This window comes from Oncorhynchus masou, chromosome 23, assembly GCF_036934945.1.
Source record: "Oncorhynchus masou masou isolate Uvic2021 chromosome 23, UVic_Omas_1.1, whole genome shotgun sequence".
NCBI classification, from domain to species: Eukaryota; Metazoa; Chordata; class Actinopteri; order Salmoniformes; family Salmonidae; genus Oncorhynchus; species Oncorhynchus masou.
In genome coordinates, this window is record NC_088234.1 from 51,452,395 (window position 1) to 51,468,420 (window position 16,026).

The 16,026-nt window shown below is 45.2% G+C and overlaps 1 protein-coding gene across 5 annotated transcripts in view; it reads left to right on the plus strand.

The window, feature by feature from the left end:
- Positions 1-16,026, plus strand: part of tp53bp2a (tumor protein p53 binding protein, 2a) — a 51,683-nt gene extending 35,657 nt beyond the window's left edge. For 4 of the 5 annotated variants that reach the window (XM_064932456.1, XM_064932458.1, XM_064932459.1 and 1 more), the window contains 11 exons: positions 1,631-1,678; positions 2,524-2,716; positions 7,388-7,498; positions 7,714-7,838; positions 9,822-10,227; positions 11,257-12,092; positions 13,098-13,235; positions 13,547-13,680; positions 13,802-13,968; positions 14,200-14,399; positions 14,534-16,026. In XM_064932456.1, the coding sequence (XP_064788528.1) occupies positions 1,631-1,678; positions 2,524-2,716; positions 7,388-7,498; positions 7,714-7,838; positions 9,822-10,227; positions 11,257-12,092; positions 13,098-13,235; positions 13,547-13,680; positions 13,802-13,968; positions 14,200-14,399; positions 14,534-14,575 (2,400 nt within the window). In that variant the 3' untranslated portion in view covers positions 14,576-16,026. The remainder of the gene's footprint in view (positions 1-1,630; positions 1,679-2,523; positions 2,717-7,387; positions 7,499-7,713; positions 7,839-9,821; positions 10,228-11,256; positions 12,093-13,097; positions 13,236-13,546; positions 13,681-13,801; positions 13,969-14,199; positions 14,400-14,533) is intronic. The other variant, XM_064932460.1, reaches the window with a different exon arrangement.

Sequence of the window (16,026 nt, forward strand, 5' to 3'; positions counted from 1 at the left end):
GAGATGTGCTGTAGCTATAAGTGGACAAGAACAACATTTATGGGTGAGGAGTGTTTAAAATGGAAACTCGAGTGGTTGAGGTTGTGGAGGATTTGCTCTGGCACTGAAACTGTTACTGAATGATTTATGATTTATTATCGTTTCACGTTACACGTGGTCTGCAAAATATTTTCTCGATCAGAGGTATTTTAATAGAAAAACCAAACCTCAACGAATAGACAATCCCTGGTGATTCGGTGGTCTTATTGATTCTGACACCCTTTTCTTTCATTTTGAAACTAACTTAATGTGGGGAGTTGAGATGCATCTCTCCATTTAAGTAACTTTATGCTTACTAATCCAAGTTTTATCATTTTAATGGGACATATCCAACATTCTTCTACTTCATATTCATCTCCAGCACCACCCCAACATCAACATATTATGTGAAAATGGCAGGTTTCTATTTTTTTTTTTATCAAAAAGATGCTCATCAGATGATACATTTAAATTATAATTGTTTCCGGATGATGTCATCACAAAACACTTTTAACATCTGGAGTGTAATCATGTGATTTTTAACCAACTACTTAAACATTTTTTTTTTAAACCTTTCATTTAACTAGGCAAGTCAGTTAAGAACAAATTCTCATTTACGATGACGGCCTACTGGGGAACAGTGGATTAACTGCCTTATTCAGGGGCAGAACAACATATTTTTACCTCGTCGGCTCAGGGATTTGATCCAGCAACCTTTCGGTTACTGGCCCAACGCTCTAACCACTAGGCTACCTGCTACTAAGCTTTGACGACTCATAGTTGGTTAAAGTCACATGATGCCCACCAGATCGTCGTAAGTGTCGCCGTATGGTGTCATCGGAAACACTTATCTACCTGTTTCCTTTTGACCTCAAACATAGACACCAGCCACTTTCACTTATGTTGATGTTGGGGGTGTTGCTGGAGATGATTAATAGGAATTTGAAAATGTTGTAAATTTCCGTTTAATGTGTGTTTACCACTGTGATCACAATGTTCCCTGGTTAATATATTTGCAGAGAGAATGCCATAACGTGCAATGCTGTGTATCAGCTGTTTATGAGCAAATGAAAGTGTCTACTAAACAAAAGGCATTCTATACCACAAGATCCTGCTCCAATCTGCAGCGCTAAAACTCACTGAATTAATAATAAAGTCGTGGAATGAATCCTTCCTTTAATATCCATACTTAATCCTTTTATATAAATGAAAACCACACGTCACAAATGGAAAAAGGATTTCGTCCAATATTGAAGAAGTCTACCTCTCTCGTTTGACGAAGGGAAGAGCTAAGATGAAGAATGGAGACGGCTGAAGAGGTGAAGGTGTAACATGTGGAAGCCGAGGAGCTGAAGGCTGAGTAGAGCAGGACTCGCTGAGGAGGTGGTTTAGTGACAGTCTCCCTGGAATCACGATGATGTCACCCGGCAGGCATGTTTCAACCACACTGGTCTGGAAAGGCTAGCCTGAGAGATACCAGCCTAGAATCACCTTGCCTTGCTCTGTGTAAACATATGGGAGGAATTGATCAATAGTGACTTATGTACTTGTATGGGGATTGGCTACCAGTGTGTTCAAACTGCTGTTGCCTTTTGTGTTTTTGTTTCTCAAGAATGGCTTCCCTGGTAAGGAGAGGGCTACTAAAGACACTCATCCGCAGGTACAGTAACTGATGACAGAGCCGAACCTGACATAGACACGCGCTGATCTCTTCTGCATGACTTGGCAGAGCAGCAACAGGCGTAGGATTTACCCCCCCCCCCCCCATTTTGTTTCCAGTAACGGAGTGCAGTTGATTTGATCTGTTTTTAAAGGGCACGGCTTGACTTATTTAATCTGCTCTGTTGCGTAAAGGCCTTGTTTCACACAGCTGCTAAAGTTATTTTTTCCGAAACAGAAGAACTTTCAGATAAAGGCTCTGGCCGTGTTAGAGAGTAAAGCGAGCTGGTTTGGTCCAAATGTTTTAGCGTTAGACTTGATCAGGCTTTATGTGGGGTAGTTGTGGAGTATTTTTCAACATTGTTTATCTCCCTTAAAGATTTCCTCCAGCGATTAAATATATATATTTATGTATTTAAAAAATAAAGTTTTACTGTTGAAAAGCGATATCCCAAGTATAAATTCAGTAAAGTACACGTAATAAATTAAGAGGTGTTTGGTTAAGTAAATCGGGTGAAGAATAAAGTGAAAAGGAGTGAACTTTAAATGAGCTTTTATCATATTTTCATCCATAACGTCAACCACTGTATTTTGGACTAGTGGCAAATGGAAGTTATAGTAACTGTCTAGTCTACTACTAAGCTGAGAGAGATGCATAAGAAATATATTATTTTGGTCTTTGCGCTGTACTTTTCACTGTTTATGTACATCTGTGAGTGAACCTGTTATTATTTTCCACTGATGCTCCCCCACTCATAACCAGCTTGATCTGTGTGTTCATCTCACTCTGTACTGTCTAACTCTCTCCCATTCATCCTCTCCCTACGTCTCTCTTGCCTCCTCTAGCTGCCCTCTGATGGTCCGGTGGGTCAGCAGCAGCAGGGTCCGTCTCGTGTGGCGGCTGTCGGCCCTTACATCCAGTCGTCCACCATGCCTCGTGGCCCAGTGAGACACGAGCTGCTGGTCAAACCTGCTGCCTACCCCGATGGCACCGCCACCCTGCCTGCACACCCAGAACCCCAGGACAAAGCTAACACAGGTGAGACGGTGACCTCAACCTTTCACCTTTCCCATCTCTCTTCTTCCCTCTTAGCCAGGGCAAAGTGAGCCCGTCAACTACTCTGCTGAAGTCTCCACTTCACCTCTTTTCTCAGTCTCTTTTAAATATGGTGGGTACTCTATACCTCAGTTGAGTGATTAACAAAGTCACGATGACGAGCTTGTGAGAGGTTTGACATGTCACTGAGTTCCCCACCCTCGGCAGGAGCCAAGGTTTCTGGGATACCCCTGTTAGTACAGACGGGCTCTGGTTGTGACGTGACTCTAAGCTCAGAAGGTAGCCTATTGCCTGTGTCCTCTGGTGGGGCTGTTTCTTTTACCAATGCCCCAAACCAGAGATCTAGGATCAGTTTACCCTACTGCTAATTTTAACCTAAAACATTAGAGGAGTTGATAAGATACCTGACCTTGAATAAGTGGTTAGAGGCTAATGAGGTCTCTTGGCAGCCGTGACACATATGTTGTGCTGCGATTGAATCAGCCATGAGGCTGTTGCTGTGTTTTTCCTCCACTCAATGGAGACATAACTTTGCCAGGGTGGAATTCCAGCCCTCATGTTGCTGTGTCATTGTGCAGTCAGAGGTTGAACCAGGGAAAGCTCAGTGGCATCCTCTTCAGTTTGGTAACATAGCTACTATCAATTTACCTAATCTACTGTACATTGGCACTCAGTCGTGTTCATTTCATTCTGTAATTACATATTTTGTCCACCAGAGGGGCTATAGTGCATTTTGCCTTGAGGTAGAATGATCATTTTGAACCTTTATCACATGCTTCGTAAACAACAGGTGTAGACTAACAGTGAAATGCGTGCTTACGCATATTTCCCAGAGATTGATTTTTAAAAATATGAGAAAAATAAAAACACAAAGAATAAATACACAATTAGAAACGATAACATGGCTTTAAACAGTACCAGTCAAAAGTTTGAGCACACCTACTCATTCCAGAGTTTTTCTTTATTTTGATATTTTCTACATTGTACAATAATAATGAAGACATCAAAACTATGAAATAACGTAGTAAGCAAAAAAGTGTTAAATAAATAGAGTATATTTTTTATTTGAGATTCTTCGAAGTAGCCACCCTTTGCCTTGATGACAACTTTGCAGTTCTTGGCATTCTCTCAACCAGCTTCACCTGGAATGCTTTCCCAACAGTCTTGAAGGAGTTCCCACATATGCTGAGCACTTGTTGGCTGCTTTTCCTTCACTCTGCGGTGCAACTCATCCCAAACCATCTCAATTGGGTTGAGGTCAGGTGATTGTGGAGGCCAGGTCATCTGATGCAGCACTCCATCACTCTCCTTATTTGTCAAATAGCCCTCACACAGCATGGAGATGTGTTAGGACATTTTCCTGTTGAAAAACAAATGACAGTCCCACTAAACCCAAACCAGATGAGATGGCGTATTGCTGCAGAATGCTGTGGTAGCCATGCTGGTTAAGTGTATCTTGAATTCTAAGTAAATCATGTGTCGCCAGTAAAGCACCATCACACCACCTCCTCCATGCTTCATGGTGGGAACCACACAGGCGGAAATGATCCCTTCACCTGCTCTGCGTCTCACAAAAAGACAGAGATTGGAATAAAAATCTCACATTTGGACTCATCAGACCAAATTACATATTTCCACTGGTCTAATGTCTGTTGCTCGTGTTTCTTGGCCCAAGCAAGTCTCTTCTTATTATTGGTGTCCTTTAGTAATGGTTTCTTTTGCCGCAATTTGACCATGAAGGCCTGATTCACACAGTCTCCTCTGAACAGTGTATGTTGAGATGTCTGTTACTTGAACTCTGTGAAGCATTTATTTGGGCTGAAATTTATGAGGCTGGTAACTAACGAGCTTTTCCTCTGAGGCAGCGGTAACTTTTGGTCTTCCTTTCCTATGACAGTCCTCATGAGAGCCAGTTTCATCATAGCGCTTTATGGTTTTTGCGACTCTACTTGAATAAATGTTCAAAGTTCTTAATTTTCCGTATTGACTGACCTTCATGTCTTAAAGTAATGATGGACTGTTGTTTATCTTTGTTTATTCGAGCTGTTCTTGACATAATATGGACATGATCTTTTACCAAATAGGGAGATCTTCTGTACACCATCCCTACCTTGTCACAACGCAACTGATTGGCTCAAACGCATTAAGATGGAAAGAAATTCCACAAATGAGCTTTTAACAAGGCACACCTGTTAATTGAAATGCATTCCAGGTGACTACCTCATGAAGCTGGTTGAGAGAATGCCAAGAGTGTGTAAAGCTGTCATCAAGGCAAAGGGTGGCTACTTTGAAGAATGTCAAATATAAAATATATTTTGACTTGTTGAACACTTTTTTGGGGTGGTGATTCCGGGGGAAAATCTACATGATTCCAGGTGTTATTTCATAGTTTTGATGTCGTCACTATTATACTACAATGTATAAAATAGTAAAAATAAATAAAAACCCTTGAATGAGTAGGTGTACATTTTTGACTAGTACTGTATATACTGTACGTATAGGAACTCAGTCGGGGTCTCAACTTACTTTTGAGCGTTAGATTAAATAATACACAAGGTGCAATTTTGAAATTTGGTTGTTCATATGCAGTCACTCAATTAGCCATGCCAGCTATTTATTTATTGGTAAGTTAGTCTAGCGGGCTAGCTATCTAATCTTGTTGTTACCGGTGTGGGGCCCATTGATCATCAGTTATCATATAAAAAATTGCAGAAATGTGTCTCTCCGCCTCAAGGCAACATGAGTAGAATTGCAGGAAATGAACTTTAAAACAAAAAAAAAATGTATCTTCACTGTCATGAGGGAACGCCGCTAAAACGCTTACACTACGGGCTTTGACTCAGTCAGATTGCATAAATACAACACTGATGGCGCACACACACACACACACACGCACACACACACACACACACACACACACACACACACACACACACACACACACACACACACACACACAACCAGTGAAAGGCCATGCACAGACGTTGGCCTGTTATTATTCTCTACTCACGCACTTGTTCACTCACTCGTTCAGTCTGCCTAAAATAACTCCCCCAGTAGAAGGAGTGTGTGAAAGAGGGAGGGGGGGGGGGGTGACATTAAAAATCAATGATATGACACCAAAACTGGTGATTTCAACTGCTAAACAACACAGCACCACAAGGGACCTCCTTCCCTTTTTATCTATCCTCCTTTTCCTCTTCGGTCCATCTTTTCCTTTATACGTAGTCTCCATTGGAAGCCAGGGAAACGTAGGAGTTAAAGTACCAGATTTTCCCCGGTCTGCTGTGATGTTGCATGCGATCACTTCTGCGTGATGAGCCAATATGCAGTGGGGAAGAAGAGGGGGACAGATTGGAAGGGGAAGAGGGGAATCTGCAGCCTGTCCAAACCCCTCCAGAGCTCTTCTCCATCGAGTTGTAGTCTGATGGGGAGGGTCCCTGCCTAGTCCCAGATCCAGCCAGGCCATCTGCACCCCTCACCATGCACACACTGGGACCCCTGCTTGGGCCTATAACAGACCGGACCTTCAACTCTGGATATCTAAGGCTCCTACCTTTTCTGTCTTGTTTTTGTTTATTTTAGAAGCCATGTTCTTGCTTAAGCCTCTGAAAGACTTGCGGGCTAAGAGAAAAGGTACACACTCCCTCTGGTGTTGTGCTGTGCTCTCTCTCTGTGTGTGTGTGTGTGTGTGTGTGTGTGTGTGTGTGTGTGTGTGTGTGTGTGTGTGTGTGTGTGTGTCAGCTTGAGCTTGCTGTGTGTTACCCTTTCAGTGGATGCAATATGGGCTTAGTTGTGTGTGCATGTTAGAGAGAGTGTGTGTGTGCATGTTTGAGAGGGAGAGAGAGAGAGAGTGTGTGCATGTTCGAGAGGGAGAGAGAGAGTGTGTGTGCATGTTAGAGAGAGAGAGAGTGTGTGTGTGTGCATGTTAGAGAGTGTGTGTGTGTGCATGTTCGAGAGAGAGAGAGAGAGAGTGTGCGCACATGGGGGTATGTTTGTTGTGGGAGAACATGAAAATACATTCTTATTTAATGTTTTCATTGTCATCTCTTTTTCTGCCAGATCTCTGTTTGTGTTGCTGTGAGGCGATACTGCCTGTTTGTTGTATTAAACTGTGCCCATTCCCATTTTCTTTCCACGCTGGATTCCACTGCATTTCTAACTGGGTCAGTTGGAACAAACACATTACCTCCAGCAGAACTGACGGTCTGACAGCCATGTGGTTTCAGACTGGCCCAGTCAGCTCTAAATCAGTTATTGAGGAAATGTGGAAGATAGGAAGAACTAGCGAGATCTCCCGTTACAGCAGTGCACGTTGTGGTTTTTGCCCCGGCACGACACGGATGGATTCAAATAATGAAAGCTTGCCGATGACTTTGCTATTTGAATCAGCTGTGTAGTGCAACGACAAAAAACCAAAACGTGCACCCAAGGGGAGACACAGGACCGAGTTTAGGAAACCCTACTTTGCGGTCTTCATTTTTCGGAGAAAAGGGAAGTCCCAGTCACAGGGTTTTTCCTGTATATTATAGACCAGCTTCGGCCAGACCTTGTCTAAACATATTTGACTTACCATTGGTTTGAATTGAAAGTATTGTTAGAAAACACCCCTTAAACCGCAACGCCCTTACCACCCCCACCCCCCTCTCTCAGGTAAGCTGGCAGAGTGGGGCACTTCTGGACCAGAGTCCAACAGCAGTAGTCATGGGTCATCCTCCATACTGCCCAGAATGACCTCTGACTCCAGCGCTAACACAGAGCAAGGTAACCACCACCTCAGCCCAACCACACATAAATGTTACTGCAGGACTCGACCACACAATGACTAGGTATGTAGTGGCCAAATCATATCCGCCTGTCCACACAAACATGGCTATCTTTGAATTAGATACACAGTCCAGATAGGGTTGTGCCATTGTTTTCCCTGTTTGTGTCTAGTTGTTATGTTATGGTAACACCTGCGGTGGTGTTGTGTGTAGGTGAGACGGAGGGCATGAAGAGGGACCGACGGGTGCGTCCGTTCTCTATGTTTGAGCCTACTGAGGTGCCCGCCTCCTCCCTCCGCAAGAACCAGAGCAGTGACGACCTGGTCAGAGACGCCCAGGTAAGAACAGTGCAACTGAACCAAAATGGTCGCTTTGCTGCTTTTACTGCCGACCCAAAATAGCTGGTGTCCAGGAAGTTGTAAAAACGTGAACTTTAATTGAACAAAATCCAATACCTGCCGACCTTCCTACCAACAGCTTAGAGTAGTTTCTCCAATGCACACGCATACAGTGCATTTGGAAGGTATTCAGACCCCTTGTCTTGTTCCACATTTTGTTACGTTACAGCCTTATTCTAAAATGGAATAAATAGAAATAAAATAATCCTCAGCAATCAACACACAACACCTCTTAATGACAAAGCAAGATTGTTTTGCTAATGTATTAACATTAAAAAACAGACCTTATTTACATAAGTATTCAGATCCTTTGCTATGAGACTCGAAATTGAGCTCAAGTGCATCCTGTTCCCATTGATCATCCTTGAGATGTTTCTACAACTTGATTGGAGTCCACCTGTGGTAAATTCAATTGATTGGACATGATTTGGAAAGGCACACACCTGTCTATGTCAGGTCCCACAGCCGACAGTGCATGTTGGAGCAAAAACCAAGCCGTGAGGTCGAAGCAATTGTCCGTAGAGCTCCGAGACAGGATTGTGTTGAGACACAGATTTGGGGAAGGGTACCAAAAAATATCTGCAGCTTTGAAGGTCCCCAACAACACAGTGGCCTCCATAATTATTAAATGGAAGACGTTTGGAACCACCAAGTCTCTTCCTAGTGCTGGCTGCCCGGCCAAACTGAGCAATCGGGGGAGAAGGGCCTTGGTCAGGGGGGTGACCAAGAGCCCCATGTTCATTCTGACAGAGCTCTAGAGTTCCTCTGCGGAGATGGGAGAACCTTTTAGAAGGCCAACCATTTCTGCAGCACTCCACCAATCAGGCCTTCACGGTATAGTGGCCAGGCAGAAGTTAATCCTCAGTAAAAAGGCACATGACCGCCCGCTTGGAGTTTGCCAGAAGGCATGAGAAACAAGATTCTCTAGTCTGATAAAACCAAGACGGAACTCTTTGGCCTGAATGCCAAGCATCACGTCTGGAGTAAGCCTGGCACCATCCCTACGGTGAGGCATAGTGGTGGCCGCATCATCATCATGATGTGGGGATGTTTTTCAGCAGCCGGGACTGGGAGACTAGTCAGGATCGAGGCAAATATGAACGGCGCAAAGTACAGAGATCCTTGATGACAACCTGCTCCAGAGGGCTCAGGTCCTCAGACTCGGGCGACGGTTCACCTTCCAACAGGACAACGACCATATGCACACAGCCAAGACAACGCAGGAGTGGCTTTGGGACAAGTCTCCGAATGTCCTTGAATAAGAGTCCGGACTTGATCCTGATCGAACATCTCTGTAGAGACCTGAAAATAGCTGTGCGGCAACGCTTCCCATCCAAACCGACAGAGCTTGAGAGGATCTGCAGAGAGGAATGGGAGAAACTCCCCAAATACAGGTGTACCAAGCATGTAGCGTCATACCCAAGAAGACTCGATGCTGTAATAACTTCCGAAGGTGCTTCAACAAAGTACTGAGTAAAGGGTCGGAAAACATATGTAAATGTGATATTTATTTTCTATATATATATATATAAATAAGCAAACATTTCAAACTGTTTTTGCCTTGGCATTATCTGGTATTATGTGTAGATTGAGGAGGGAAAACAATTCAATCAATTTTAGAATACAATTAACGTAACAATGTGGAAAAAATGAAAGGGGTCTGAATACTTTACGAAGGCACTGTATGTACCTACCATACAAACACATGTACACAGTATACCTTCAACAGGACATTTGATCCCCAATGGGGTCTTCCATGCAGAACTTTGAGTGGAAGCCTGTGAGTAATGGGGTTAAATGATACGTTCTATTGGAATGGGTTAACTGTAATTATCATGAACATTAGCTCTTGACATCAGGTGTGTGTGTGTGTGAGTACCTATCTGTCATCTAACCAGCTCCTCTGTCTACTCCTTTCTCCAGTCTGCTCCTAAAGCTGCAGTCAAGGTGCCCCCACCCGTCGCCAGCAAACCCAAAGCCCCCAGTTGCGCCCCCTATGGCAAGCCAGGCCTCAACACCGGTACCTTCCCCAAGGCCAAGCCCCCCAGCCAGCAACAGCACCCACAGGAGGCGGCCAAGGCCCGCGTCCCAATGCCCCCCTCCCAGAGCCAGACCCTGCCCCTGCCCTCCAAGCAGGACCCCCCTCTGGCAGCCACTGTAAGACCCTTCACACCAGAGCTGCCTAAGGACCTGAGCAAGCCCCAGACCCTGGCAGCCAGCTCCATCTACTCAATGTACACTCAGCAGCCCACCCCAGGCAAGCCCTACCCACCGGCCATACAGGGGTCACTCAACAGGAGCCAGAGCCGAGGCAACGGATTTGTCAGTGGTAAGACTACCTTCTGGTTCCTCTTCATTTCCTGTTGACTGTATCTGGACCACCGTCTGTCTGGAGACATTTGTCTATTTCTCTAAAGAATGAATGAAGAGGATTGATTTCGCAATGTGACTTTGCCAATCAAGGCCGGTATGTGAACCATGGCTCCAAGGCATTTCTGTGTTGTCTGCTCTTGTTATTTTCTTTGTTCTACACTTACTGGTAGATTAACTCCTAACAGAGACTTTAAAGCAGGCTGACGTCAGTCCTATGCTATGTACCTAGGAGAGTACAGTGATTCATTTAGCCAGCAGAGAGGGTCCTGACTCAGAACAAGCTGCAGTTAGTGAATCTAATTAAAGGTAATAATCCCTGAGGCATGGCAACCGATAAATGAATCATTAAAACAATCCTCCTCGTCACCCTGTTAGTGTTAACGGGTTGCACATACGCAGATATGTCTGACTAAAGTGAAGCAGAGGACATGAACTCTCTGGAGTCTTGCAGTGGCCAGGAAAAATGTGTGGTCCTAGTTATGATAAGATGATATACGTATAGGATATAACAAGAACCTGGAGTTTTTCCTGGTCAGGGCACATGATCAGAAGAAGCTCTTGGGTCTTTCTGACAGTGGCTGTGTCCTAAATTGTAAAAGTGAGGTATTTAGTGTACTTGGAGACTTCACTAAGTGTCCATAAGTCCAGGGTGCACGTGTCATCCCTGCCCTGTGGATCTCCCTCAAGTCAAATCCACCAATCTGACCTGGCTGACGCATGGTGACACACCAGTGCTCAGCCATGCAGTTAGGAGAACCACCTTCTGTTACACCTCTGATCCTCAAACACACATCCTCACGTAGGCTACTCCCACTATAAACATTCTAAGCTGTGTGTTGCCTGCCTCAACAACAATAGATTGAAACATTATATTTTCGCCAATCCTTGTCCTGGAGTGTTGTTGTGTACCAGCAGGAAAATATTTTGTCTAGTTGATGGTATCTTCAAAGACCACTTTAAAGTCTGACCTACTCTCTGTGTGTAGTGTACGGTAAGCCTGTGATCTCCGGTGGTGGCCCCCAGCAACCAGAGAACCCATACAGCGAGCAGCGGCACTCCCCAGACCAGCCCTCAGAGGTGGACCACGGGGCTCAACAGGGCCCCCCCACCGAGGGCCAGCAGGGGGAGACGGAGCGCACCCCCCGTCCCCTCAGCCCCACCAAGCTGCTGCCCTTCATCTCCAACCCCTACCGCCATCAGAGTGACGGGGACCTGGAGGCCCTCAGGAAGAAGCTGTACAACGCCCCACGGCCCCTGAAGAAACGCAGCTCCATCACAGAGCCTGAGGGCCCCGCAGGGCCCAACATCCAGAAGCTGCTTTATCAGAAGACCACACTGGCTGCCATGGAGACCATCCTCACCACGCCCACCACACCCGAGGCTGTAAAGGATGCGGGAGGGGCGATGCCTGGTGTTCCAGGTGCCCAGATTGTTGGGGAGAGCAGCCAACCGGGAAGTGTGAAACTGGAGGTGCGTGACGTCCCTCCTCCCACCCCTAACCACCACCTCCCACCCCCAGCAGAACAGACTACCCCACCAGCCATCCCAGAGGGAGACAGAGAGGAGTTCACGCCCCCTCCCCATCCACCCCACCCTGCCCCTCGACCTGACCAGCCCTGGTTCCCCCCACCGCCTCCTGCTGCTGCAGGCATGGAGGAGCCCAGCCCACCCAGCCTGCAACCTCCTCCAGAGAGTTTTATGGAAGAATTCCCCCCCTACCCTCCACCACCTTACCCCAGTGGGGCTGAGCAGGAGATCCTGGGGGAGGACACCTTCAGCATGCAGGCACCGGAGGTCACAGGACAGGTCACATTGCCACCGGTAAGGAACCTAACCATAAACACCAGCCCACAATCAGACACAACCTTTCTACTTGCTGCAAATAGCTTTAACATCACAGTCCTAAGCCATATTAACAATAGCCTACTGTACTGTACTCTACAGAACTGTATGTGCCTCACTTGTTGTTTCTCATGGGGTTGTCCTGACTGTTCAGGTTGTACAGTACATGTTCACCTCCGTCGACCTCATCTCGCCCTGGCTAGCTACCCTCCACCCTCTCACAGGTTATATAAGCACAGTAATCCTGATCAAGTTTTGTAGAAAGTGGAACCTGTTCATTATGTCCTAATCTGACATAAAATGGCTGCATTTCAGTAAGCATTCACATTCCCTCGTCCAAAGCTGACATTGAAATGAGCTTTGGTTATTTTCTGCCCTGTAAGTAAACAACAAGCTGCATTCCATTGTTGATCCCATACAGGCAGGTTTGTCAGTGGGGTCCTACCCTTTGGGGTGTTGATGAGTGGTCTGACCCATTTTTGCCTCCCAGTCCTTGCACTCTGCCGCTAAAACCAATGGACAGCTGTTAAGACCCCAAAAAGGGCCCTTTCTTTCATGTGGCCAGTAATAGCTTATCATCTGGTTGTGTAATAATCAGGATGTTTAGGAAAACCTCAGTTGGTTTCATGACTGTTTTGGCTCTGTTAGTCAGGTCAGTATTGGTCTAGTTACAGAGGGAACAGGTCCCTTCAATCTTGAGTAGATACTGTATTCATTCAAAAGATACTCTGGACGTTCATTCAAATCGTTTGTGCATTACCTCCAGTTTCTTAATATTTTGTGGATTGGAACCCATTTATATGAACAGCGAGTAGATTGTTCTATACGACACACACAGACGTGCACAAATCAAATCCATCCAGACAGAGCACTAGCGAACACCCTCAAACACTTCCTCGTGAGAGCGTGTCATCGTGGCTGTGAGATATCACCTAGGTGTGACGTTGTGTAAAAAGTGTACTCCTCTCCGTGTGTCTGTACTAGGGGAAGAGGACCAACCTGCGTAAGACCGGCTCCGAGAGGATCGACCACAGCATGAGGGTGAAGTTTAACCCCCTGGCTCTGCTCCTGGACTCCTCTCTGGAGGGAGAGTTTGATCTGGTCCAGAGAATCATCTACGAGGTAACATTTCTGGATGTATAGACACTGTAGTGAATACCATATCATATTTCCTGAAGTGGACCTCAAAGTTATTTTTATTTGTTTTTTAAAAGACTTTCACAGAGGAACAGTGTTTTTACAAGTGCTTGTGTGTAGTGAAGAGTCTAATGGCAGGTTAGCATGGTAGCTGGTAAACCATCGTACTCAAAAAGTTTAGTCGTTTTGTAGTCTTAGCTGTTAGCTGATGATAATTTGTACCGAGTGTGTATTGTGTAAAATAATGTGTGTTTGTGAAGTGAGATGTAAAGATCCACCTCTCTCTCCTGTCTCAGGTGGAGGACCCTAGTCTGCCTAATGATGAGGGGATCACAGCCCTCCACAACGCAGTCTGTGCCGGACACACAGAGATCGTCAAGTTCCTGGTCCAGTTCGGCGTCAACGTCAACGCAGCCGACAGCGATGGCTGGTGAGTGGACGCTACCAACAGCTCTGATTCTAACACAAAGCCAGCGAGGGAGTCTGACACGTACATTTTTGAACGTGTGCTTTGTTTGTTCTTCCTTTCTCTTTCTACCTCTCTCTCTCAGGACTCCGCTGCACTGCGCGGCCTCCTGTAATAACGTGCAGGTGTGTAAGTTCCTGGTGGAGTCCGGAGCGGCGGTGTTTGCTATGACCTACAGTGACATGCAGACGGCAGCGGATAAGTGTGAGGAGATGGAGGAGGGGTACACCCAGTGCTCCCAGTTCCTCTACGGTCAGTAGTTCAACAGCTACTGGTAAAAATAGCCTTGAGTGCTGTGTCAGGGGAAAGTCTCTGTTTCTCTTGGCATTGACGAGACAGTGGGCCGTGTGGTTGTTGATGATACTGTACTAGTGATGGTGTATTTGGATGCACACCTGTAGGTGTCATCTGCATTTGGCGTTTGTGTGTATATTTCTGTGCGTGTTCTTGCTCCGCTAACACCCGGTCTCCTCTTTCCTCCAGGTGTGCAGGAGAAGATGGGCATCATGAACAGGGGCGTGGTGTACGGCCTGTGGGACTACAGCAATGACAATTCTGATGAGCTGGCGTTCCATGAGGGAGACTGCATGACCATCGTCCGCCGAGAGGACGAGGACGAGACCGAGTGGTGGTGGGCGGGCACGGGCGACACGGAGGGGTACATCCCTCGGAACCTTCTGGGGGTGAGTCGCACTGTGTCAGAACTGCGTTTCGTCAAGTTAAACATTTTACTGAATAACTTTCCATTAAGATGTTGACTGGTTACTAGTGTTCCAATGTATCTAATAAGGTGTTTGTGTGTCTGATTTCTCAACAGCTTTACCCAAGAATTAAGCCCAGACAGAGAAGCCTGGCTTAGACCCCTTGTCAATCCTGAACTGTAAATATATCAGGAGGCATGGACACTGGCTGCATCTCATTGGTCCAATACCTCTCCTCATCTTCTCTCCTTCATCTGCTCTGATCTGTGAAGTAATATGGAGGAAGATTGAGATGAAGCAACAATTGAGATGCAGGTCCACACAGGCTTTATTTAATAGGACCGTACAAGGAGAGGCCAACAATCACGTGAAGAAACGTTGAGACCAAACCACATGAAGGATTTTAAACTGACCCAAGAACACTACAGACGGGCCTATGACCACTAACTTTGGCCCATCTGAGGCACTTTCACATACCAGGAGAAGAGGTTTTCCACACTTATTTTCCCAGACCACTGTGTGTGTATAAGACACTAAAGGCATTATGTTTCTCTACATGTTTGTTGTATTGTTTTCCGATCAAGTATCTGCATTTATGGATATTGATCAGAATGTCTGGGATAAATGTAAAATGGAACAAATAGTATTTTTATGTTGAAAGGTGATTTTTACACTTTTACATCGTTTTTAAAACTGTTATTCTTTCATTTTAACCTCGTCAGAAAGAGCTGGAGCTGAACAATGTGTTAGTTGAGTGAATGATTGAGTGTAATACATGATGAAAGCGATGAATTTTGTATGAACAGGTATTCTGTTACCTTATGTCATTTCCTGTTTTTAGTGACTGTGTCCCACTCAGTATAACTACCATAGAAGCTCATGTTTCAGCATTGACCCTACTGTACTGGCAAGGGTTAATGTCTGAGTGTGTACCACTATTACCACTGTTCAACCCATCAAACTGGGAATGAAATGATGAAACGTATGTTTGGTTGGTGAAACGTAGCCTAAACCACTGTTGAATGAGCTATTGCTTTTGACTCGTGTTCTTCGATGATGCTAAGATAGAAAATGTACTGAACCACAGGCTAAGTGAGCAGATATAAGCAGCACTCGTTATATTTCTCTACACTTAATGGTGGAGATATGACAAACAGATAAGTGCTACAGTTGTGCTATCGTCACAATAGACATTCCTCGGAAACTATGACATCACTAGTGCAAATCCACGTGTCATCTGTTTCTAAAATGGCACCCCTGCATTTAAATGGACCATTTTAGCCATGTAGGAAGGATGAGAGGGTTAACTTCAAGGAACCTTATTCACACGCTATGTAGCTTGGCTTGAAGAGTAAGAGATGTTAGAGATGAATGCTTATAATGTCAGACAAGGTGTCTTTCCTTAAAATCTCTAAAGCAAGTTTAATGAAAACTCAATCGGCTCATTCATAGTTCGGAATTCTGCATCAACTCGTCAGATTCAACAGATGGATTTACTTTTGTTACGTTTTATTATCGTTCTTTTTTTGTTTTGTCCAATTATAACCTCACATGTAGAATTGTAAACATTTGCAATAAAATACGGACCTTCCGGATCCGGTGGCATGCA